The following is a 27,383-nucleotide window of genomic DNA, read 5'->3' as shown; positions in this document are numbered from 1 at the left end:
AAAAAAATACTGATGTGCATTCAGCTATGTATTAGTGACGTTTCCAGTAGCAAGATCGAATAAACTTTTAGAATTCTCAGGCCTATAAGATGGTGGCACGTACATATATTGCCATCATCAGTTAAAGGGTTAACTGCCGTACCTACTCAGAGACATTAATTAACTTAGGGCTGATTTTTCAATGGTCAACACGGTATCTGAGGAATAAATTTGTTGCTGTCACTGTCAAATGCAAACATTCAGACGCAAAATGATCACTGTTATTCCTCAGATAACCCTTATCTGATCATTGAAAAATCAGCTATTAATGGTTACTTTAATTTTTTTTTAAACTTACTATGTCAATACAAAATAAAAGTGATCAGTTATTTTTTTATGAACATACGTTAAATGCTGTATCTGAGTACGGCAGTAAGACAAAAATTATGTCCTAGCCGAATTCCTACTACGGCGCGACAGCCAATCTCATTGTGATCAACCATCGATGCAGAAGAAGATTCTAGAATTGTAGTGCCCAAATAAGCGCAGTACACAACACAGGAGCACTCTCTGTTCGATCACTCTCATAACCCAATGGATCTTATTGACTAACTCAGCTGGAGGGAGCTATATGTGTCTATCACGGGCTGATGTGACAATACGCTAGCGTTGTACGATACTACACAAACAATATGGAAAAAGATCAACGCCAACGTAGTCACTTTTCATAGTTTTTATACAGATTGCTATCGAATTACGCTAGCGATTTGAGTTGACAGCACTCGTGATCGAGGCCCTAGGTTATGGGGGGTCACTCTCTAAATCGACGAAAGAATGAACAGCGCAGCGCTCTGAACAACAAATATGCAGATTTAACCACGACTCTATCTTGTTGCATTAAGCGTGCCGATTGCGTGACAATTCTTGTTCGTTCGTTCGTCGATTTAGTTAATCACGCCCTAGGAACGACTGCTTTATACATGCCCATCCAACAGCATGGACCATTTCTCCACTGCTTCGGACAACAGGTGATCAGCCATTCTGTCCTAACCAAACTTGGAACCACAGTTAGAGACACAAATAGAGGGTCAAACCCGGAAATTGGACTCCGGGTTATGCAGAGCAGATAGCAGATAGCAGAACTTCGACCACTAGAATACAGAGAGGCAGTTAGTAAAACACACACACACACACACTCACGCCTTGTACTAATGTACTCCCTTGCGGGGTAGGCAGAGGTGCATTGCTGCACCCACTTTTTGCAGTTAGTAAAAATATTTACAAATTTAACCTATTTAAATACCATTAAATGCATGTGAAGACCACACACATATCCGATAACATAAATTGATGACATGACTAGTTCTGGGCATATGGGATAAGATGCGATTCTCTTAACAGATACTAAATTTAGAAAAGAAAGAAAGACATTTATTGACAAATAATAGAGAAAAAACAACAAAAAGAATGTCAAGTTGATTAAAATCTGGTAATTGTTAAAGTTGAGTTAACTACTCGGATACATACGGATCAATAAACCAATCAAATTGACTCTTTAGTGAGATCGATCAGTAAAGTGACATTCATTTGAAGTCATTTCACTTTCTGATGAAACCTCGTCGGTAAATATTATGTGATGGTTTCTCCCCTCTATTTATTATTCAAACAAAGCCTGATATCTGCAAGTAAATAATATATTGCTTTTGTTCAGTGCCTTCAAGATAATGTCTTCAGTTAAAAAGTGAAACACAGGGGAAACGGAAGTAGTATCTTGTTAGAATTTAATATGGAATAATTAAAATTAAGTGTAAAAAAAATCATTAGATGTAAATATTTTAAAGTGTGTAGATAAGTATAAAAAATAGGTCAAATAAATTTAATGTCTACCAATATCAAAATGCAAGAAAAAGGTGAAACCATAACGGCACTGAAGGGTTCAACATGTTCACAGTGGCTTACAGCAATTCTAGGTAAACAATATTAACCTTAAGTACTTACACATAATATACATAATGACTGACGTCTACATGTAAACACACTTAATAAATATATATTTGTTTTGGCTCCAGCTGGGAATTTAGTGCTACATCTGATTCTATTGTATGGAGGGAACGTTCTTTGATGATACACTCACGAGCAATAAAAACAGTTCCATAACTAACAAAATTTCGATACCAAATTTTTTTAAAAACATTTCAATTATGATTTGCAAAAAAATATATACGTTTTAGTTGTAATATTTTGATGCGCTGTTAAAACTTCAATTTTGCACACGGAGCCATTAAGAAAATCTTTTCCATTTACGAGTAATTTAGTGCTGTTGTCACTGGAACCTTTTCATTGCTGGTGAGTGTATAAAATTAAAATTAAGCAAGCATTTTGCTTCAAACGTCAACAATATAACATATACATAACTTAATACATGTATATCAAAGAGATTTTAGGGCCTAGTACCATAGTGGTATTTTTTTCATACCAGAGAGTGTCTTTTCAGGACCTGATATTACATATTTATTTTTTTACATATCAAAACATCAACAATACTTTTAATTTACAAAAATATAGACAACTTTTTCTCCCGATAAACTGAACTACCTGAAACAGTGGATAAATAACTTTACTCCCTCTATTTTAGTAAATGGAGTCATGTTCATATATGGGGTGGGGGCCGGGTGGGGTTCCCCCATGGGCAAGGTTCTTCAGGGCCCAGACACGCCGATGGACAAGCCCATCACTGCTGAGGAGCTATCCTGGTGCGTCAGCATCGTGGCTTTAACTGCTGGCTTCATCTCGCCTTTCTACTCTATGTTGGCCGACAAATATGGCAGACGAACCGCTTTGATCCTCGTCAGTTTTGTGCAATTGGTAAGTGACTCCACAAACGGGCCCATAGTTTTGGTACGAACCTCAAAAGTTCCATGATAGTTTCCGTTTACTTATGATTTAGTTGGTTTAACAACGGAGAACAACGCAATCAGAACCTTAAGTTCATGCGTAAGTAGATTTGCTCAAATGAGAAAATGGGCCAAAGACAACTATTACAGTACTCCAAAATTGATAATGCGCATAGAAATCTTTGACAGATCGGTTGTTTTCGATTATGTGACACATGATATTGACTCCTATTTCTTTCGGACAAGGTGCAAAATGTAAGTGTTTTTTTAAGGCTCTTACGATTTAATGATTCGGGTGTGAACATCTGCATGTGCATTATTAATTTTGGACAAGTGTACTTAATTTCGTCCAGTATATTCCTTTATTTTTTATTTGTGTGTATAACTTTTCAGGTAGCATGGACCATGACATTCTTCTCGACCACTGGATGGCATCTGATCGTATCAAGGGCTGTGTGTGGTATAGCCAATGCTGGCGCTTACGTCATTACCCCAATGTACATCAGAGAAATCAGCGAAGACCACATAAGAGGAAGTTTAGGATCCTTGGTCAGCCTGTTGCAAAATATTGGAATACTGAGCATGTTTGTAATGGGGACGTATCTAAACTACAATTTAACACTTTGGATCATTGTTCCTCTTCCCTTGCTGCTCATGTTGGCATTGTTCAAAGCGCCTGAGTCACCGTCGTTCCTGGCTAAACAAGGGAAGACCAAGGTGAGGAACTGTACACTTTTATTTGTTTGTATTTTGTCGTTTTGCGTTGACGAGTCGTGATCGTTTTACAGATATACTTCCACAATACATCACAGATAATTCACTCACGGGCAATGAAAGGTTCCACTGAGAAAATCACCAAAATACTCCTGAACGGAAATGGCTAGCTTAATGACGCTTTCTGCAACATTGAAGTACATTTAACAGAGCATCAGGATATTACCTACCAACTAAATACAATAATATTTTGTTAATATTTTAAATTACCTATATGTTTGAAAATAATTGAGTCGTTCCATGTCTAAATTTTGTGAGTGGAACTTTTTCATTTCCCGTGAGTGTATTATTATACTTAAATACATTATTACGTGAAACTTTATGTTTCAGTAAAGAGTTAAAAAAATCTAAATATAATTTCAGAAATAGTTTTATAAAATGAATATTGTTTTGTTACAGGAATTAACTGCAACAGTTGCATACCTGAGAGGTTTGAGCAAAGATAGTGCGGGCACTCAAGCTGAAGTGAAGAACCTAATGAATGGAGCTGAATATTTCAAATCATTGCCCGATATAACGTTATATTCTATAGGTAAGACATAATATATATTGCAGCGTAAAAAAACTTTGAACCATAGGTATTTGAAGTTTAGCAACTGAATGGATTATAGAAAATACTGAAGGATCATTCTCTCATACTCTTGTAACAAACTCATTATATAGGTACATAATTTTAAATTGAACCACAATTGAACTTAATTTGGCCCCTTTGATTTGACCCATGGCAAGAAAATTTCCCACGAAGATAATCAAAAACTTGCGTAAATAGCTAAGCGGAGACAACATGAATGAATAACTAAGTCCTGTTGAAAAAATATCTGCTCTCCGCTCATCTCATCCCATCTCATCTAACCTCACCTAACCTAACAAAGTATACAGTTTTAAATCTTGAAGGCAATAAAAAAGATTTATAAAAATACCTACCTTTAGCCCAATAAACTTATCCCTAGATTAAAGTTTACAAACTAACATTTTTATTTATTATTTACAGTGAAGAACAGAGTGTACCGTAAAATCATCGCTTTGGTGGTCACCATGTTAACGGTTCAGGCGTTAAGCGGCAATTTTGCCGTGATATCGTATGCTGCCATCATCATGGCGGAATTCAAAGTGACCATCAACCCTGACCTGCAGACCATGAGTTTCCCAGTCGTCATGATAGCTGGCGCCATGGTGTCCATGACATTTGTGGAGAGATTCGGAAGACGGGTTAGTATAATGGAGACTCCGAAAGATCACTTAAGTATAACTAAAAGGCCCTTGCATAATGTGGTAGATAGCTACAGAATCAGCTGAACAGCATGCTTAATACTTACCCGTGAAATGTTCTAATGTACTTCACATCTGTCAAGAATTTAATATGGACATGTAGGTAATATATTTTAATGATCTAACAGACTATGGTGGAACTAGGCATCAGCCACTGAGTTGAGTTTGTCATGCAGGTATAAATGTTTGTAATAATTTTGCACCATTTCATTTGTAGAGCAGCGGTGTAATTCTCAACCATCCTATAAGTAACAATGTTTTACATAGGTAATTACTGAATCAGTTTAAAAGAGGCCGGTTTCAATATGTACCTACTGCCTACGTAACTGAGTTTTAATTCTATATTTACGTTTTAGATAATGTGCGACCATAAATTATACTTTCTTACCCATATCCTATTTAATAGGTACGCAAACATTTGAATAAGGCTTATACGATTGCTTATCAAATAGTTTCTTACTTCAAATATTCTATATTATTAAATAATCAGCAGAAGGAAGGAACTGACAACGGAGATAAGTTTTTGTTTGATAGGTACAATACCTACATTCCCACATAGTAACCCACATCTTTCCACATAGAGGTATTAAATGTACATAAATATGGAAAAATTCTTATACTTATATAAGAAAAAAAATGACAGACTTATATTATTTTGACGTAAATCAACGTAAGTAATTTCTTTCTAGTTGTTTCTAGTTAACAAATGCTATTTGTCAACTACACCCCAGGGGCATCCTTTTGGGGGTGTCGTTGACAATGAACGCGCTGGACAACATACGATACGTATGCCTACCATACACCTACCAGTCTGCGGGTACGAAACTTGCGACGGGTTCAGCGTCAGCGACGGCGGGGCGGCGCGACGGCGATGTAATCAAATGCATTAACATAGCGTCGCACCGCCGCGCCCCGCCGTCGCAAGTTTCGTTCCAGCAGACTTACAGATGATACTTAGCTCTCTCGAGAAGGCTCCTTCCTCCTTCCCTACATGTATTAATTTACCCTATTGGTTTCCAGCCGCTGATGGTCACGACAGCGACCACCAGCTCGCTCTGCTTCGTGACCCTGGGCACGATCATGATGCTGCAACAGAACGGCTACTCGGTGCCCGGCTGGCTGCCCGGTGTTGTCATCATCGTGTCGGTGTTCTCTTACTCGTCCGGAGTGGCGCCTCTGCCCTATGTGGTTATGGCGGAAAGTCTCAACTTTCAGGTTGGTATTTTAAGGGTTTTTTATGGTGGAAGTGGAGTTATGAGAATAAGATACGTTATTCAGGTTGGTGGGTGTGTTGGTGTCGAATCTACGTAACCATCCGTAGATAGATACGTAATGGGCCAATTGAAAAAAAACATAACTTCTGTTTGAAATCGTGTTTCTCAAAACTACCACGTTTCCTCTACATGCTAATTCAAATTTTTAAAACCTATACATGCCAGTTCCCAGTACTTAACTATCTAAGAAGAGTTTAGAAGTTTATGTAAAAAACGCTAAAAACGCCTGTTTCTGACGGAAACGACCTCAGCCTCCACATAGGTAGCTCCTTTATGTTTGAGTAGGTACCTAAACCCTTCTCTTCCTTTGCAGATACGATCCAGGGTGATGGGCTACATGCTCTGCTACGGGTGGTTGATGTCCTTCGTCCAGCTGAAGACCTTCGCTCCGGTGTCCATGATGCTAGGAATGCATTCTACGTTCTTCCTCTTCGCGGTCATTAACATCGTGGGGGCTATTGTCAGTGTGCTGTTCCTTCCAGAAACCAAGGGCAAGACCACGGAACAAATTGAAGAGTCTTTTAGAAATAAATGAGTTTTTGATACAACTGGACTTTTATTAGTTCCCAATGCTAGAGCGTTAGATAGTTAGGTAGTAATTAGAGATCGGCAGGTAAGTATAAGTATATCGACTAATGAATCTGCTAACCGTACCACTGGCAGGTGTGTGAAGTTAGCAGCCTACAGTTAGCAGCCTTTGAATAGCCGACCAAATTAAGATGGTCACTTCAGTCATTGCATACTTTATCAGTTAGAACACGTAAAAAGCACCAAATACATTGGAATAATAATGTTAGATATTCATATAAACACTTAATCCTTACTTCCTTACTAATATTATAAATGCGAAAGTAACTGTGTCTGTCTGTCTTTCTGTCTGTCTGTCTGTCTGTCTGTCTGTTACTCTTTCACGCCAAAACTACTGAACAGATTTGAATGAAATTTGGTATACAGACGGTCTAGACCCTGGGAAAGAACATAGGCTACTTTTTATCCCGGAATTCCCACGGGAAAACTTTTTAAGGCGAAGCGAAGCGCGCGGGAACAGCTAGTATGTTCTTAAATAAAAAAAATACGACGTTTACTTACTGACGCCCTTGTTGGTTAAGGGATATTTTGTATGGGGGCACCAAGATGCCAAAGACCTGCCAGCATCTCACCTGGTTTATTATGTGTGTTGACTCATTATAAAACACTGACAGAAGTTTCACCAACATTGAAACGGTATAGCAGGTGTCCAGGAGCCACTTTCTGACAGATTTTGGGTAAAAATTGACAATATTTCACGAATATTCAAGTTTGCAGGTGGAACCTGAAGGAATTCAGCTGCAAGTGATAGTTCATATGAAAGGTATTATTTATACCTAGAAATGGTTTTCAGCAATTTCAGATTAAATGACTTTTGGTGAATATTCAAGGGGAAGATCAGAAAATAAAAGTTAGCAGCCCAAGATTAACAATTTAAATAAAGAATTTTTTTTATTATAGTTTGTTTGTTCTTTGCTTTTGTAGCAGGTAGGTACATTTTAAATATTAATTATATCATCATCAGCCCGTAAACGTCCACTGCTGGACATATTATAGTCAGATTCATACAGGTGTGTCTTTATACTTACACCACTTTTGTTAGGTTTATGGGTTATTGTAACAAAAGTTGTTCAGAATTAAGAGCTCGGTGACCTGTTTTCGGAAAGAAAAAGTCTGTAAGTATAAATAAGATTTGGCAGACTGGCAGCGCCATTTTCGTCCGCACCACCACGGAAGTCCGATAGCCGTGGAGGCGGTGGCGAGGCTGCACTCAACGTAGTAGTAAGATAAAGATAAAGATAAAATACACTTTATTGCACACAAACAGAAACAGTTTCACAAACATAGAAAAGAAAAATGGTACAATCGGCGGCCTTATTACTAAAAGTTATCTCTTCCAGACAACCACATTGAAAGGAAATATAAAGTATAAAGAAAGGGGTAACGTGTGACAAGACAAGAGAAAATACAACATAATTACTATGAACAATGTGTAAATACCTACATACAATAATAGGTACTTAAATATATTATGAACACATATAAATATTGGGTCCTTACATATGAAATTGGAGTTTTGTCGTACTGGCCACTTTGATCTCAAATATTACCTTTATGGTTAGGAATTCCAAATTCAAATTCATACAGCTATTTACTCATGCATTTGTGTTTCAAGCCCCCTAATTCATTTGTTTTTTTTTCTTTTGTTTTTTTCTTTGTGTCACTCTGTTTACAAAATGGAAAACTTGAAATATCGCGTTATTTACGAGTATGAGTTCCACCGTGGCACCAGTGCTGCAGAAACGGCTCGAAGGATTAATGATGTGTATGGTGACGGTGTCGCAAAAGAAAACACAGTACGTTTTTGGTTCCAACGTTTTCGTTCTGGAAATTTCGACCTGCAGAACAAGCCTCGTGGATGGCCGGAGACCAAAGTTGATAATGAATAATTGACGGCTATTGTGGAAGCGGATCCATCGCAAACCACGTCCGAGTTAGCTGCAGGCTCCGGTGTTAGTGATAAAACTATTCTAATCCACTTGAAGCAAATTGGGAAGGTGAAAAAGCTTGAAAGGTGGGTACCTCATGAATTGAGTGAAGCAAACCGACAAACGCGCGTCGACTGCTGCGTTACGTTACTCAACCGGCACAATAATGAAGGAATTTTAAATCGAATCATTACCTGTGATGAAAAGTGGATCCTCTACGATAATCGGAAGCGCTCATCGCAATGGCTGAACCCTGGCGAACCAGCCAAATCCTGCCCTAAGCGAAAATTGACTAAAAAAAAGTTGCTTGTAAGTGTTTGGTGGACTAGTGCCGGTGTCGTTCACTACAGCTTTCTTAAATCTGGCCAGACGATTACGGCAGATATCTATTGTCAGCAACTGCAAACCATGATGGAAAAGCTAGCTGCTAAACAACCGAGGCTGGTCAATCGCTCTAGGCCACTGCTGCTTCAGGACAACGCTAGACCACACACTGCACAACAGACGGCTACCAAATTAGAGGAGCTTCAATTAGAATGTCTTAGACATCCACCGTACTCTCCGGACCTTGCTCCAACAGATTACCATTTTTTTCGCAATTTGGATAGGTAACTACTTGCAAGGAAAAAAATTCAACTCCGATGGGGCAGTCCAAACCGCCTTCAAAGATTTTATTGATTCCCGCCCGAATGGTTTTTTTTAGTAAGGGGATCAATGAACTACCTATGAGATGGCAAAAGTGCATACATAGCAATGGTACATACTTTGATTAATTTAATATATTTCATTTAAAAAAAAAACGACTTTATGTTCCTCCTATAGAAAACGCCAATTTCATATGTAAGGACCTAATACTTTAAACCTACATAGCTATTAATAATAGTATTACTTATTTAAGGCCTGCAGTACCTACACAAAACTAAATTTATGTCATGACATAGGTAGTTAGGTAGTTCCAGAATTTGCCGTGGTGGCGCGGACTGTATACTTAGTTACGTTTTGTTCAGTTTGTTGCCATCTAGTGGCACCTGTAGGATATTGATGTCATGAATGTCTTGCCATCTTAGGGTACTATGTTCATATAAAATTGTTTAATAGTCCTCCAACAGATGGCGCATTATTCTAAAAGTTTTAAATTGAAGATTAAGGCTGGCTTGCATAATAAAGTTAATTAAAATAAAATTAAATAGCTTGTCTTTTGCTCTGACAGTATAATGCAAGTATAATGTCAGAGCAAGATGTCATAGACGTCATAGATTTAATTTTGATTAACTTTGTTGTGCAAGACCCCCTAAGAAACGAGTTTTATGTGAAAATTAAAATATGCAACGAGTAGGTAGTACCTAGTGAGTTTATACCGGTATCGGTTTTTACTGGTCCGTTGCCAAGTAAAGCCCATCGCATGGACTTTCGTAAACACATTCAGCATTAAATCTATCGAGTGGGGTGCGCCGTTTAGTATTCACCGAACCGTAGTATTGTTGCTTCAAATAGGTAGGTTCGAAAGAAATTAATTTCATTTAATTCCATCGATCGTGCCGGCTCGGCGCGATCTTACGAGCAGTGAGTTTTGCGGGCCACTCGTATTATGGCAATAGATGGCAATAAACTTGTGCCCATTTTTTGTCTGTATGCACAGATTAGAGAGCATTATCTACTGTCACTGTCAAATGTGAAGTGTCAATGCAATGTCAAAGTCACTAATCTGTCAATGTCAACTTCAACTTCGTTTTTTGTTGTGGGTGGAGTGGAGGTGGCGTATTCATAAATTTTTCGTATTAATTTATTAAATTCTGATTCGTAACTAGCTCATAGAGTCTTTTGTAAAAGGCAAACATATTGTGAACTTCTTAAACATAGTTAAAAATGTCTCACCAGACTGGAATACAAGGTAACAAAAAACACTTGCAATACACAGTTGCTATTTAATTATTTGTTTTGCTATTGGTCCCCTGCAATGGGATTCAAACGCTTAAGAGATTATAAATAAAACGTGGAATGTTATGAAACAACAGTTAGTCACTTTCTAAATACGTATCACTGCTTATTTTGTTAATTTGATGAAGGAAATTGTTTTGTAGATTTGATGAACTCATTGTAACTAAAAGCTATTCTGAAATTTTATGATACTCCACTGTTTTATTTAGTTATCACAATCATATCACAGTCACACCTTTTTTGCTTTGATTAGTTATTGTGTATATTTTTAATTATCAATAATTTCAAAATTAATCTAATTATTTTACAGCTAATGCAGAACTCAAGAAATATTTTGGCAAATGTCGTGAAGGCAAAATACGTGCCATGAAAATCAGTATAGACAATGGTGGGTAAATTTGAAATATATGTGGAACTTCTAATAGAATAGAAAAGAATATCATTTTATTGGACATAAAATTTTACAATTATTTGTCCATTGTCATAATATTATTCTACCTCTATTTCAAAGGCTCAGTCACAGAGGAGAAGAAATAATTTCATGGATATAATAATATAGCCCTTATAGAGTTTCTAACCCTTTATCATTATATAGCAAACATTGTACTATACTGCAAATTCTATCTGTTTTCATTTCAGAAACCCTGACCTTAGCCAAACATTACCCTACAAAAGGCACCTGGGAGCAAGATTTCGATAAATATGTTCCTCCATTAATTGTTGATGATATACCTTGCTACATATTGTACAGGTTGGTGACTTAACCATTACTTATTGAGTTACTTTCACTTCTACATGTAATCTAGTGTAAATTGTGATCATGATTGAAGATTAAAAATTAATTGGATTTTAGCTGGCTGTGCCCAATTAGTGTTCAGTTTTATGATATGAAAAACTAAATTTACATATTTTTTCAACCAACATCACACTCTTAAAAGTTTTGACTCCTTAAAGTTCATAAAGTTTCTTGGGTTTTCATAAATTTTCCATAAGTTTCTTATTATTATGTATTATTTTGTTTGGATTACAGATTGGACACGAAAAACTCCCTCGGCCACGAGTGGTTACTACTGAGCTGGTCCCCTGATGAGGCAGCCGTTCGTCACAAAATGCTGTACGCTTCAACTAAAGCTACTTTGAAGCAGGAGTTTGGATCTGCCCTTATTAAGGATGAAATGCATGCAACTGCTAAGGTATTATTAGTTCATAAGTGCTTGTTATAAATTGAAGTACAAATCTCTTGAAACTTACATTTTGATAAGACATGTGATTTCAAGCATGCATTGTTGATTTCTATTGATATGTTATCTATTGTATTATTTCTGTACTTTATAATAAGGATTTCTATTGTTTTCTGTCTGGCTATCTTCTGTTACATTATAATAACATGTATATTGCATAACATGTATATGAAAGGTTGTCTGGTAGAGATTGCTTTAAGCAATAAAGCCGCCTTATTTGTAGTATTTTATATATAAGTTGTGAATTCTAATGTTGTCTTTAATGGTGCAAAATAAAGAGTATTCTATTCTATTCTATATTTACTTGCTGTTAAGGGTTTTTTAAAGCTTGACTTTGCATTAGGCAGGATCATTTTTGAGGACTTATTTTTCTATTTATCCATATTCCAGGATGAGATGTGCCTCAAAGGGTACAAGGCGCATCTGTCAGGCATCAGCGCCCCCGCGCCGCTCACTGAGAGGGAAGAAGCACTGAAGGAATTGCAGCAGAATGATCACAACACCAACTATAGCACTGACTCCAGGTATTTTCTGGGCCCCTGGTACCACATTTAATAATATAATACTATATACTATACTACACATACAAACTTTTTATGGAGTTAACTTGACTTATTATTATGTCACAGTTCAGTGAATACTAAAACTATGATAATGATAGTTCATATATGTAGGTAGATGACCGACCTAGATGTTCACATTACAAAATGTTTTACATAAAACTTTATTAACTGTGAGCAATAACTATGGTAATACATAAATAAATATTTATATTCTAGTTAGCAATCCCAAGAATGTTCGCGCACGGCCAATCGAGGAAACCAAACTTGGTGTTTTTAGTTCTAGATACCATAGCAGCTATGGCATAGCTATTTAGGATTCCTAAACTTAGAAAATAATTATTCAGTTAGATATAAGTACACAAACATTTTACAAGTACCTATGAAATATAAAAAAAAACTAACTGAACTAAAAAACCTTCCTTGGAATGATACCCATGGACCAGGAGTAGTCGGGAATTGGTGGGTTGTGATGATTAATAATGAGTGCTGAATACTCACTTCCAGACAATCCACAATGGGCGGAGTGGCGTTTCCCATCACAGACGCGGCGAAACAGGGAATCCTTGATCTCCAAAGAGGCTCCTATAACTATCTACAATTTAAAATAGGTAAGATTGTTTTATTAATCAGATGTTTATTTCACTAACTGTTTACTCACTAGCATTATTACTCCATAATCGTGCACTGCTGGATAGCGTCACAAATCTCCGCCCTTAGCTGGCATTTGGCTTCGCTGCCACAATGATGCGTATACTTGATGCAAAACCTATTTAAATCCACAGTTCACGTGCGTAATTCAGTTGGAAAAGTAACCTAATGAGGTTTCGGCGTTTTTGAGCGCAAACATTTACTTAATTTTTACTTCATAAATTCCAGATTTAGAAGAGGAGAGAATCCACTTATCGAAAGCGTCAAAGATATCGTTGCTAGACCTGCCCCAGCAGGTTCCGAGCGACGTGGCGCGGTATCACCTGTACATATTCTCACACGTGTATGAAGGCGATCATATGGACAGCGTCGGTGAGTGAGAACGCTTATTTATCGCTTGAATCCTTCGAAATCTATAGTCGTAAGGCGCGATATCGCGACTATCGCGGTTAATAAGCTCAAGACTAAGCGAGATTTGCGCAACGCATAGAACAACGCGCAATGGGACAAATGTCGAGCAACTTGTGTCAAAAACAGACCAATAAATAATAAGTGAGCACGACCGCAAATATACTTATGATTTCCCTTTTCCATTGATTACAGTGTTCATATACTCAATGCCGGGATACAACTGCACTATCAAAGAGAGGATGATGTATTCCAGTTGTAAAGGGCAATTCCTAGAAATCATTGAAAGTCTTGGAATTGTTGTGGAGAAAAGAGTAAGTCATATGAAATGCATTGTTTTAAAACTAGTAGCAAAGTTTTTAGTGTAGTATCCTTATAAAAGATTTCATGATATCGATATCTCATTTTGAGTGTGTTAATACATGGATTTGATAAATAAGTAGTCCAAGTTACTAAACTTCTTCTAGTAATAGAAAGAAGAAATGATTGAAATCATGTTGAAATCTTGCTTGAGATGATAAATTTGACTATTTTCATTTCTAGTCATTAAATCATAACACGTTCCATTTGCTTTCGTTTTTAACGTTCTTCACATCTTTTTCCAGTTGGAAATTGACGACGGCAAAGAACTGACTGAAGAGTTCCTATACGACGAGATTCATCCAAAAAGGAATATCCACCGGCCGGCGTTCGCCAAACCGAAGGGACCCCCGAACAGGGGCGCCAAGAGGATCACCAAGTCCCAACCTGCTCAGTAAATATTATAATATGTGATAACTTTAACTGTTCGTTCGCAAAATCTGATCCCGAAGTAACTAGTTTTGAATATAGTGCCGTGAAAATGATGTTTTTGGTAAAGATTGGAAGAAAGAGCTAGTTTTGCATACCCATGTTAACACCGCTAAATTAAAAAATTGTTGATTCGGAATGGTAGCGATTCCATAGGCACAATATTTTGTTTTACTAACTACAGTCACTCTAATAAATTTGGACTCTGAATTATTTTTCTCATTTTGATGGTCCTAAATAAAAAAATTGAGCTTTGGAAATCGTCTACAATATTGAACGGTAGTTTTTGTTTAACCTAATTGTAACCGTTTTGCAAGTTTCCCGACAACTCTTTCACCAGATAGTTATATTTGTATATTGAAGGAGAGTCGCACCCAGCGATGTCGATACTGAGAACCGTTACACCGTTACAGGGTTCACGAATATCACGATTATAATTACGATATAATTTAATACATGTCATAATACGAATGCTAAGCTGTTAGATTGTATAAATATAAAACTATTGATTATTGGCTTGATGCCAGATTTAATATATTAAAAAGTGAAATTATGATATAAAAAACTGAAAAGAAGCACAAAATTGTATGAAATTTAATAACAAAATTATATTAGGACGATCTGAGCAAAATTTAACTTTGGTGAGTTGTTATCGAATTATAGCATAACAATTAATATAACTTTATAAGTATACCAATGAGCAATGCAAATTAAAGAGAAGTAGAAGCATGTGTATGTAGAATAAAACTGCTTTGGGCAGTAACATAGGTGTCTATTATTATTACTTATACTAAACATTTTAATTATACTAGACTTTTTAAATAGGATCATGTATTTTTGCATTCATACCGTACTATGGGTGTACATATTATTTACTATGTATCTTGTTGAATTTGTGAATTAAATTCCATGGAATTATTAATAATTACGTGTATTCTTTGCTATTAAGTTACTGACTGGTGTTCTCTTCCAAAGTATTACATATTTATTAAGTTTTCTGTTCCTTGCTAGATATGTAATTTATTACTCTCTTCTCTTGCCGTTAAAATAATGGTATTTGATAGCAATAAGTTTTGTTATGGCAAAATAAACCAGTAAGTACCTACTTATCTATTTATTAAATATTGAGATCTTTCTTGTTGAAAACTGTATTTTTATACGGATTCATAACATTTTTTATAATAATATTTTTCAAATTACCTTATTGACACACTGCTGCTGATATACGACATATTTTTTTGTGGACCTTATAATGTTAATATGATACTTCCTTCAATATTTCTCAGCAAATTTTATATTGTTCAAGTCGAATTGTTTTATTTAGGTACCACTGTAAGAATTACTTACCAATATTTTGTATATTGGTAAGTAATTATATTTGAACTTCTTTGTATATCTACATACTGAATTTAAATTTGTAGCCACCAATTTCAATAAATAAACAATTAAACCGCTTGTATACATAAATTGTTTTAATATTAACACTCTATCGCTATATTTACATACTCATAAATATCATATCATATTTGTTGCACAGATTTACTTTTTTGTAAACTCCTTCTATGCACCACCAACTCTAAGTATAGGTTTCTCAGATCCGGCCCTGAAAACTACATATTTATATGAATCAGCGTTCTTCTATCAGTGACTCATAAATATTGTAAGTATACTTTGGCCCGAGTGTGTTTGTTCGCTCTGACTGAAGGTATAGTGCCTGTCGAGTTATGGCCAATGGGCTCTGTATCTTGAGGTCACTATAAATACAAGGGTATACTAAGCCGAAACCTACATGTGCAGCATGGTATATCTAAGCCATAGTAAAAAGTCACGTAACCGACATAGTTTCTATAGAAAATGATATTTTTTTTCGCGAATTTTGAAATTCTCATTTCAGTTTTGGGCTGAGATATACCATGCTGCACATGTAGGTTTCGGGTTAGTATATCCTTTTTGCAACACCCCTTATATCAAGTATCCCCTTTTCTCTTAAGGCGGGCTGTTCGCTCTGACATTGATTATCTATTTGATATGGATTGGTTCTCTCATAATGGACACAAATACAATACTATTCAATTCATACAATGTTATTATGACAGATTGAATAGAAACTGCATCACTTAGAGATGGTGGTAGAGTTCTGGTCACATGAAGTAAATAGGCACTATGTACACAACAATACTACGTACTGTATTGTACTACATCATACAATGTGACCGTAATGTCTCTATTGCACAAAAACAAACGTAAATTATTAATTTAAATATCCTCAATTTTCTTCTCCCCTTTTTCTTGCACCAGTAGATCATGCTGGATTGTCAAGTCATCATTTTTGATAGTCGCCGCCTTTTCTACAGCTTGGTTAAATTGATCCTCCCTGAAAATATATGTAAGTATTTGCATAAGTTGGAATTAGTTAGACTTTTAATCAGATAACAGGTAACTTTGAAGATAACTTTGCAAAACGTAAAGACGTAAGCCCTCTTTCTCGCTGTGGACAACTAAGATTTTTCCAAACTGTAGTCAGTGTCATTATCTGGGGACTGGGGGTCACTTCATCACAGTATATCCTGCTACCTATAAACACCTGTCTACGGTCGTCAGTCCATCTCATAATCATAATGGTCTACGATAATACTACTTTGAAATGGAATAATAACAATTTATACACACCTGGCTTCTTTAATAGTGTGCAATGCACATCTTATATCTTCCATAGTCACGCCAGTAATCTTAAGGAGCAACACAATAGCGAGGCCACCAAATGAACTCAAGACACCACCTGAAAGTTTAAATAAATAATATGATTATGCAGTAAACATCTCATTCAGAAAAATATACATGCAAATGCCAGTAACAGTATTGGGCTGCTCCTTGGAAATATAACTCGTAAATTTCATCTAAATCAATAGTACATTATGAATACTAATTAAGATCATAATAATGATCATAATTCATAACACAAAATACATAATAATACAACCACAACTTTACCTAATCCAGCCCCAACACAGGTAGCAGCTAATCCAAGGTTGGCTCGGTATAGCCCGCCAGTTATTGCCCCGGCAACTGTGTACTCTATCACAGATGTCTCACCCCGATACACTGATATTGTAGTTGAAACTAAACTGAAATCAATCGAGAATAATTATGTTATTTTATTATATTCATATTGTATTATAAATAATAGTATCAAGTTGTTCATTTCATAAGAATAAATGCTGAAACTCATATTGGAAATTTTATAAGAAAAAGTAGATTTATAGAATAACAATAAGATTTCTTGTTTTAGAATGAAGTAATAGTCATATAAAACTCTAAAGAGTTTGTAAAAGAGGGAATTCTTCTTGTAAAAGGTGAAATTTTAGTGAGAATCCTACTAGAAAACCATTTGAGCCAGAGCAAATCAGCAGCTCCAAAATCATAGACTTGATTTTTACATCTTAGTGAAAGCTCACCTGAAGATTCCAGTAAACAAAGCTAATCTCCAACCCCAGTAGGTAGCACCTTTAGCAAACGCCACTGTCACATAATCCTGTAGCTTTTTCTGAAAATTGCAATAAAAATATTTTTACTTTTAATAACTTAAGTAATTGATTACTTTAAAATCTTAATCTAGCTTCAAATAAAAATCTTAATCCTATCCTAACCATTTATGCCAATTAAATGCTGCATTTTACTCGAGCTACACTACAGCATTCATAGAAAAAGTTACCTTTGCTTCCATAGTTGATGTGAAAATTGTTGCTTGATTGTTTTCAATGAAATATAGGTAGGCCTCCCGTGACCGCACAAATCCTCCCATACACGCTCCAATAAATGCGCCAGTGAAGGTAGCTTGGACAACATTGTACAGTTCTACGGATGCTTCCAAATACTCACTGTAAAATACACAATAGTGTAACATATTAGATAGAGTAAACATAAGTAAGCAACACATAACTCTTCTAACAGACATAGCGGAGGTTTTTAATTAGATAGGTTACTTACTTCCTTGTGTACATTTCCTTGAGTCTATCATAGCCGGTATTTATTTCTTTTTTCGGTTTCCTATTTAAATTGTCACCATCGTATTTGTTACGGTCTTCCATTAAAGGAAATACAAACACTGGGGTGACTCTAGCTATATTTAAAACCCGAAACATTTTATCAGTTTCTCTTCTATCTGTCTATCGGCATAGTTCTAATGTATTGCTCATATAAATTTAATTTGCAGTTGTACGAGCGAGATTACAAAAATATTTTACTGTGATATTTTACTTTACCTACTTTCCTTTACCAAAAATTAGGTTATATTTTTATTTGACAGTTGAGTCTGTGACTTTCGATGTCAACTGTCACCCGGGAGAATCAGCGTTATTATTCTGAGATATCAACACTTTTTGTCATGGAAATACAATATGTATAGTGCCACAATCTTATCCTGTTCCGGTGGCGACGAGGGCGTACCCAGGTAGGAGCAGGGGGGGGCAGCTGCCCCCCCCTAGAAGATAAAATAAACGTAAATTTTCCTTACAAGAAGGGAATTTCTAAAACGTGTTACTTACTGTGCGCAATATGAAGTGTTGGAAACAAAGTATCTTTTCTTTTTATTATATTTTGATTTAATATTCTTTTATCTATGATGTTTCAATATAACCCGACCGACCATCATCTCGGAACCGGTATGAGCTGCCCCCCCCTAGCTTAAATCCTGGGTACGCCCTTGGGCGACGTCGCTGTGATCAAATCCAGTGATGCCATCGATTAAATTTTGCCTATTTCTGGTTTAAACGACAATGTATTTCTGCTATTACCTATTGTTATAATTAGGTACATTCATAAGTATAGATAAATCAAAATATAGGGTCGATAGTAAATGAAAGTGGATATAATAATTATATCAAACGACATTTGTTGTATGGAAAATTTGTCCACGGCGAACAGAAATAAAATTAGTTCTGATTATGTTCTGCTTCTGATATAAGAGATTAAATCTAGATTACAATGGTATAGGTAATATATGTGGGTCGTGGGAATAACGAGAATAACGAGATAGATAGACTTAAAAAAAAACCAATTAATTAAGTATTATTTTTGAACACTTTATTTTACATTTTCTAAGGGGGCCGTCCATTAATCACGTGAGGTCGTTTTTCTCATTTTTTGACCCCCCCCTCCCCCCTGGTGATATTTGGTGAGGTTTGGGACTAACCCCCCCCCCCCCATGGATCACGTGTATTTTTTTGGAAGTCTATGTAAAGGCTATTTTTGACTAGAAAAAATATAAAGAAAATTGCAAGGACTCCGGGCGATCTTTCGCGGCGCGCGGGGAGTTGTTGCTTAGCAACGCTGGGCGAGTCAATCAAGGTCATACTAAAAATCATTCAAATTTTTGCGGCGTTCAAAATTTCGTTTCTGAAATACCTAGCGGTTTTTGACAAAAAATTAATACACGTGATGTCTAACGAGACCCCCCCTCTCCCCTCGTGATGTTTCGTGAGGTTTTCCGTACCCCCTCCCCCCCCCCCCTTTAAGCCTCACGTGATTAATGGACGGCCCCAAAGTAACAAGAAACAAAAGCATACAATTAAAAGAAATTCAGACAGTGTGCAATGCAAAAGCTAATTCATCATCATCATCATCATCATCTCGACCCATCACGTCCCCACTGCTGGGGCACGGGTCTCCTTCCAAAGGCTAATTGCCAAAAAGTTATTTCTTTCAGCCAACTCTTGATAGGTTGGGAAAACAATGACATGTCATAAATCAAAATCATCATTATTTCGTCTAAAATCGCTGCAGGTTCGCGAAATTCTTGGTATATTGCTTAAGTTAGTTAAGTCCTCACACCTGTAATCAAAGAAAAAAAAAGATTATATACTTTTCACCACGAGTATCACGACCCATCCCGTCCCCACTGCTGGGGCACGGGCCTCTCGGGAAAATATTTCATAAAATTACATGGAGAATATATGGGTAAAATTATTCGTCATATTTGGCAACACTAACCTGTAGCCGCTGCAACTCGTTCTTCCAATTTTTCAAACGGAATTACGGAATTAAAGGCGCCTGAATACGATATTCTTCCTGCATAAAAGCCAATATATATAGTACTACTTTTCTTGCATCACATTACAGCGCTTTTGGCAGTATTTCACCCAGAAAATCACAAAACAAATTAAATAGACGCATTTTTCCTGAAATAAAAATGACATATTATGTATCTAGCCTATCTGAAACCATCCAAGTCATCGCGGTTTCTGAGTGGAACCATATTAGCTGTCTTCCTTATGTCCCAGTGGATTGTGAGTGTGTATCCGAGCTCTTTGTTGAAAAATGCGTGAACCTCCTACGCAGCAGCTGTCTACTAGTTGTGTATCGAATAAATCGAGTAATGGTGCTCTTGCACGAGACGACTACCTTTTGGTAAAATTATAACTTCCACTATTCTGGGAACATGCATATACCTACTGTGTACTGTGTATCACATCACGTGTAGCCGCAGCCCTACTCAATGTACGGGGCTAGATAATAAACAATGGCAGTCGTCATTGAATTTCTATGAATTTCGAAGGTCATCATTTGGAGCACAATCCAAAGTGTGAAAGTACCTATTCATGCCTAAACGGCTTCTCTAATGAAAATGTATTTTTAATTCGATTCTGGCGCAAACGTTTCATAACTATTTTTCAACACTGTATCTGCTGAAACTACTTAGACTGACTGGTTAAGATGCAGACGTGCCGTTTTCACAATTCCATTTTGAGTAATCCTCAACTGTTTTATGGATCTCGGTTAGTTACGTAACTAGTTACCAAGTAAAAAATTACTTGTGTCATGCGAGTACGAGCATCTCATTTAGGAGCTCTCTGGCCTCTAGCTGAAGGCTAGAACTGGTATATATATCTACTAAGCTAGTACAGAGTTATAACCGGGCAGCGGTGACGTGGTAGCTGCTTGATTTATTAGAGTTTGCTGAAAACTTTCTAAATAAGTAATAATTATTAGTCATAATATTAACTCTTCGCAGTTCTTTCAGAATGCAATACCAGGTCGCTGAAGTAGGTAACCTTCCTTAGCTGGACAACAACAACAACAAGCCTTATTGTTTTAAAGAATGTCACAGTTATTCGCCGTTCCACTGTCATATCGATGTCAAAGGACTTTTTGTTGGGTATAGCTAACTACCTGAGTTTACCTATAGATAGCCGCAAGCTATCTGCCGTTGGCGAACTGTCAGTTCTGATTGATACGTCAGGCTCGAGGTGGCTCGTCCAACTGTCCATGTTCCCGCCACCATGATTGTTGCTTCCACAGATTAGAGAGTCTATGTTGGCTGTCGTTGCATCAGGTCTGATCAGGCACAACTAACATCTTTACGTACCATCTTTATTTAATCGAGCTAACTATTTTATTTTGTTTTATCTAGGTTGACTTAATGGTTTCAAAATCGAACCTACAACAATGTAAGTAGGTACCTACCTACGTACCTTTGAAGTTGCAACAAGGCGAAGCCTTAAGGTTTTGGCCGAGACCTGCCCTTAGTGTTGACGAACATACCTAAAGGTGACCTTGTTAATGTTTTTTATATGAAGTACTGAACATTTTACTTATCCTGGTGGCATGACTGATCATTTACTTACCCAGTTAAGACATGTTAGCCGGGTTTCATTTATCAACTATTATAATTGTTATTGTTGTGTTAATCAATCTTTATTAATTGATGTCATCTACCAAGGAATGCTGCCAGAGCTCATAATATTCACACATGATGATACAGAATGATAGTAGCCCACAAAATCGGTGCAAAGGCTTATAAAATAACTTTCCTTCCTAGTAGGACTGCACAGGAACTCGTTAACCGCCGAGTTAGTTAGAATACAAAATTAGACTGTGTGTTACTTGTCAATCTAGAATATGAATATGGTGACCTGCATCATGTTTTGAAAAACTGAATACTTAGTTATCCGCCAGTGTCACGGCCTTCATCTAATCTTTTCCAGTAGCTGATGAGGCTGAGATATTTAGTAAAATTATCTTCCCTTCAAGCACCACTCCTCGTTCCAAGGACTAGATGCCGCGCCAGGTGTTGCAGGCCGTGTCGTCGTACAGGGCTGACTGAGCAGGTCCTCGAGGCTCCAGGGTCGGCTGCTGCATTTCTGAGGTCAGTCCAGAATTACATACCCTAGTCAGCATGTGCTGACCTGAGCCCCAGCGGCCTGGATCGATATTCTACATTTTACAGCTTTTAAATATTGTTGCAAAGTATTTCACTGGTTCCATCCATTCGGCTAGTGTATGTTAAAAATATTGCCTTGACAATAACAAGATTTTGATCAATAATTACTTATAAGTATTGCTTTCGAAGAGGCACTGTGTGTATCCATATGTATAAATACCTACCTATATGTATAGGTACATACCTTCCATAACTTTCTGACAAGTCAGGAATAATAAGGAAGTACTTAAGTCTTATGTTTACTTATACCCTTCTTTTTAGTATATCTATTACCTAGAAATCTATGCATTATAAATTTATAGATTCAAATATTTATCTACTGATATACTCATCAGTAGCTTATGGGTCACAGTTGGTTTTCTCTCCACCATGCGATAGTAAACACATCTCACAATGTTTAACTAGGTTTCAGATAGGCTCAGACTACATAATAGACGCATTTTTCTTGAAATAAAAATGACATATTATGTATCTAGCCTATCTGAAACCTAGTTAAACATTGTGAGATATGGCGTTTCGACTTTCTCCGTGTTCGGCATCATAAGGGTCACAGTGACAGTTAAATAAAGTCCATTTTTCTCTCCACCTTTAGTTTGCAAGGTGCGGGTGCCTATATAAATAGAGTGAGTCGCCCGCGCGCCTCAGTTGTAATATCACCATGCAGAAATGACTAGGTTTCAGATAGGCTAGATGCATAATATGTCATTTTTATTTCAGGAAAAATGCGTCTATTATGTAGTCTGAGCCTATCTGAAACCTAGTTAAACATTGTGAGATGTGTTTACTATCGCATGGTGGAGAGAAAACCAACTGTGACCCATAAGCTACTGATGAGTATATCAGTAGATAAATATTTGAATCTATAAATTTATAATGCATAGATTTCTAGGTAATAGATATACTAAAAAGAAAGGTATAAGTATACATAAGACTTAAGTACTTCCTTATTATTCCTGACTTATCAGAAAGTTATGGAAGGTATGTACCTATACATATAGGTAGGTATTTATACATATGGATACACACAGTGCCTCTTCGAAAGCAATACTTATAAGTAATTATTGATCAAAATCTTGTTATTGTCAAGGCAATATTTTTAACATACACTAGCCGAATGGCTGGAACCAGTGAAATACTTTGCAACAATATTTAAAAGCTGTAAAATGTAGAATATCGATCCAGGCCGCTGGGGCTCAGGTCAGCACATGCTGACTAGGGTATGTAATTCTGGACTGACCTCAGAAATGCAGCAGCCGACCCTGGAGCCTCGAGGACCTGCTCAGTCAGCCCTGTACGACGACACGGCCTGCAACACCTGGCGCGGCATCTAGTCCTTGGAACGAGGAGTGGTGCTTGAAGGGAAGATAATTTTACTAAATATCTCAGCCTCATCAGCTACTGGAAAAGATTAGATGAAGGCCGTGACACTGGCGGATAACTAAGTATTCAGTTTTTCAAAACATGATGCAGGTCACCATATTCATATTCTAGATTGACAAGTAACACACAGTCTAATTTTGTATTCTAACTAACTCGGCGGTTAACGAGTTCCTGTGCAGTCCTACTAGGAAGGAAAGTTATTTTATAAGCCTTTGCACCGATTTTGTGGGCTACTATCATTCTGTATCATCATGTGTGAATATTATGAGCTCTGGCAGCATTCCTTGGTAGATGACATCAATTAATAAAGATTGATTAACACAACAATAACAATTATAATAGTTGATAAATGAAACCCGGCTAACATGTCTTAACTGGGTAAGTAAATGATCAGTCATGCCACCAGGATAAGTAAAATGTTCAGTACTTCATATAAAAAACATTAACAAGGTCACCTTTAGGTATGTTCGTCAACACTAAGGGCAGGTCTCGGCCAAAACCTTAAGGCTTCGCCTTGTTGCAACTTCAAAGGTACGTAGGTAGGTACCTACTTACATTGTTGTAGGTTCGATTTTGAAACCATTAAGTCAACCTAGATAAAACAAAATAAAATAGTTAGCTCGATTAAATAAAGATGGTACGTAAAGATGTTAGTTGTGCCTGATCAGACCTGATGCAACGACAGCCAACATAGACTCTCTAATCTGTGGAAGCAACAATCATGGTGGCGGGAACATGGACAGTTGGACGAGCCACCTCGAGCCTGACTTATCAATCAGAACTGACAGTTCGCCAACGGCAGATAGCTTGCGGCTATCTATAGGTAAACTCAGGTAGTTAGCTATACCCAACAAAAAGTCCTTTGACATCGATATGACAGTGGAACGGCGAATAACTGTGACATTCTTTAAAACAATAAGGCTTGTTGTTGTTGTTGTCCAGCTAAGGAAGGTTACCTACTTCAGCGACCTGGTATTGCATTCTGAAAGAACTGCGAAGAGTTAATATTATGACTAATAATTATTACTTATTTAGAAAGTTTTCAGCAAACTCTAATAAATCAAGCAGCTACCACGTCACCGCTGCCCGGTTATAACTCTGTACTAGCTTAGTAGATATATATACCAGTTCTAGCCTTCAGCTAGAGGCCAGAGAGCTCCTAAATGAGATGCTCGTACTCGCATGACACAAGTAATTTTTTACTTGGTAACTAGTTACGTAACTAACCGAAAGATCCATAAAACAGTTGAGGATTACTCAAAATGGAATTGTGAAAACGGCACGTCTGCATCTTAACCAGTCAGTCTAAGTAGTTTCAGCAGATACAGTGTTGAAAAATAGTTATGAAACGTTTGCGCCAGAATCGAATTAAAAATACATTTTCATTAGAGAAGCCGTTTAGGCATGAATAGGTACTTTCACACTTTGGATTGTGCTCCAAATGATGACCTTCGAAATTCATAGAAATTCAATGACGACTGCCATTGTTTATTATCTAGCCCCGTACATTGAGTAGGGCTGCGGCTACACGTGATGTGATACACAGTACACAGTAGGTATATGCATGTTCCCAGAATAGTGGAAGTTATAATTTTACCAAAAGGTAGTCGTCTCGTGCAAGAGCACCATTACTCGATTTATTCGATACACAACTAGTAGACAGCTGCTGCGTAGGAGGTTCACGCATTTTTCAACAAAGAGCTCGGATACACACTCACAATCCACTGGGACATAAGGAAGACAGCTAATATGGTTCCACTCAGAAACCGCGATGACAGTCCGATCATGATCACCCGACAGTAGGATCATAATAAATTCGGTAACTTGTGAAGCGGTATGGTATAGCAACAGCGACTTTCACGAAATCAGGAATTAGATCAGTGCTTTTAGGTTGAACACTCGCCGGTGGGATTCACTTTGCTCACAGCCGAGAAAAGAAAAGACTCAAAGCTGGAATCTGCCGATGTGTCATGACACTTAAAAGATAGTGTCTGGGCGATCACTTTATATGACGAAAAACGAACTTTCAGCGCACTGCGGCGCGAGCCGCTCTATCTGTTTGTATGTATTAAACGTGCCGATTGCACGACAGCTCTCGTTCGTTCGTTTCTCATCAGTATAGAGTAACGCTCCTGTACTTACCGTGCGTCACCATTCCCATAAGTCCAATGATCTTTAGGCAGTTTAGAACAAAAGCTGCATTAGACAGTTTCTTCAGCAGAGACATCGAAATAAAAAATTGATTGCACAACTATCCCCAGGAGCAGTCTACAGGTCACTTTGGGCAGTTCAGAAGAAAGCTGCTTTAATAGAATACCCTACCTCAGCGGAGGCATCAAATTGAAGTGCTATAACACTTTTAGAAGCGGTGCACGTTACCCGATTTGTCGTCATCCATGCCGATGCGGCTACGGCGACTGCAGGTGGTTACTCAGGCTTCGTTGGTGTGCCCTTGTATGGCTAACATGACCAACCTTGGCAGTAAACGTTCGTCTGCATATGCCAAAATCACTGATGAATAGCGCACGTTACTCGATACCTTCTAAATAAGTCACTCATAATGATGGCTGATGATGATGATGACCGTGCTAGCAATAGTGCAGGCGGTTCCGCTGAGCATAAAATCTCTTCCCAGACAGGGGGCGCTTGGATCTGGCAACCAGAAAAGGAGTGCCAGGTGTGCGCAGTGATGCAGGTGGGACAACACAGCCGCCAGGGCAGGAGTGCATGGCTGGGTCTATGCAGCGATGCAGGTACCACAAACCGGTGGCCAGGGCCAGGACCGGGTGTACGCTGCGATGCAGGTGGCACGAGACGGCGGCCAGCGCAGGAGCACAGGGCCGGGTGTATGCTGCGATGCAGGTGGCACGAACCGGTGGCCAGGGCAGGAGCGCAGGGCCGGGTGTACGCTGCGATGCAGGTGCCACGAGACGGCGGCCAGCGCAGGAGCACAGGGCCGGGTGCAGGTTACACGAAACTTTAATTTCACCGAATCGGCCTGCCTACCCTCAGCGGGTAGGTACCGGCGGATCACATTACTCGCCGCACATGCCACAATGTCCCAACATACTGAAACTCGGAGCCACGTGCTTCCTGTAAAAAATCCTATGACGGTCCTGGAAAGCTCCTGTTTGTAAAGCCTTTCATAAGCTATAATTAAGTGAATTATTGTAATAGCAAAGTTTTTATCAACTGTTTTCTAAAAATATTAGAAATTGAGGGTAGAAAAATATATTTTTATTATTTTTTCCTGTATAAAATTAACATATGCTTTACTTAAAGCGGTCATTAATGTAAGTATCTAGCTCAAGCGCCACTAGTAGGACCGGAATATGTGATCAATCATCACCACGACTATTGAATCGGTCCCTACTGCGTGGGATAAAAACCCCAAGCGCCGGAGCATTATGACCAGTGGCTGAGCTTTTAAAAGCAGTAAATAATAGCATTTTACTCACGGCTTATCAACTCAAACCTTCGTTGCGAAATCCT

The 27,383-nt window shown here is 37.6% G+C and overlaps 3 protein-coding genes across 3 annotated transcripts; 2 read left to right on the top strand and 1 right to left on the bottom strand.

Annotated features, from left to right (window-relative positions):
- Positions 1-1,706: 1,706 nt before the first annotated feature.
- On the top strand, positions 1,707-6,738 carry LOC105385586 (facilitated trehalose transporter Tret1). Its single transcript, XM_011555991.3, has 7 exons — positions 1,707-1,949; positions 2,615-2,844; positions 3,267-3,590; positions 4,047-4,179; positions 4,639-4,856; positions 5,937-6,131; positions 6,504-6,738. Exons 1-7 carry the CDS (start codon positions 1,859-1,861, stop codon positions 6,723-6,725), a joined length of 1,413 nt encoding a protein of 470 aa, XP_011554293.3. The 5' UTR covers positions 1,707-1,858; the 3' UTR covers positions 6,726-6,738.
- Positions 6,739-10,430: 3,692 nt separating this feature from the next.
- Positions 10,431-15,421, top strand: LOC105394068 (twinfilin). Its single transcript, XM_011565910.3, has 9 exons — positions 10,431-10,597; positions 10,955-11,032; positions 11,284-11,395; positions 11,675-11,837; positions 12,276-12,409; positions 12,953-13,056; positions 13,325-13,468; positions 13,700-13,818; positions 14,110-15,421. The coding sequence occupies exons 1-9, from the start codon at positions 10,573-10,575 to the stop codon at positions 14,260-14,262; spliced, it is 1,032 nt and encodes a 343-aa protein (XP_011564212.3). The 5' UTR covers positions 10,431-10,572; the 3' UTR covers positions 14,263-15,421.
- Positions 15,422-15,747: 326 nt separating this feature from the next.
- LOC105394079 (RPII140-upstream gene protein) lies at positions 15,748-18,590 on the bottom strand. Its single transcript, XM_048629177.1, has 6 exons — positions 18,281-18,590; positions 18,006-18,171; positions 17,749-17,837; positions 17,285-17,418; positions 16,964-17,072; positions 15,748-16,667 (listed from the first exon to the last, which is right to left on the bottom strand). Exons 1-6 carry the CDS (start codon positions 18,433-18,435, stop codon positions 16,550-16,552), a joined length of 771 nt encoding a protein of 256 aa, XP_048485134.1. The 5' UTR covers positions 18,436-18,590; the 3' UTR covers positions 15,748-16,549.
- Positions 18,591-27,383: the final 8,793 nt, after the last annotated feature.

This window comes from Plutella xylostella, chromosome 22 (assembly GCF_932276165.1).
Source record: "Plutella xylostella chromosome 22, ilPluXylo3.1, whole genome shotgun sequence".
NCBI lineage: Eukaryota > Metazoa > Arthropoda > Insecta > Lepidoptera > Plutellidae > Plutella > Plutella xylostella.
Note: the sequence above shows the minus strand (reverse complement) of the source record. Positions and strands in the feature narration are given on the sequence as shown.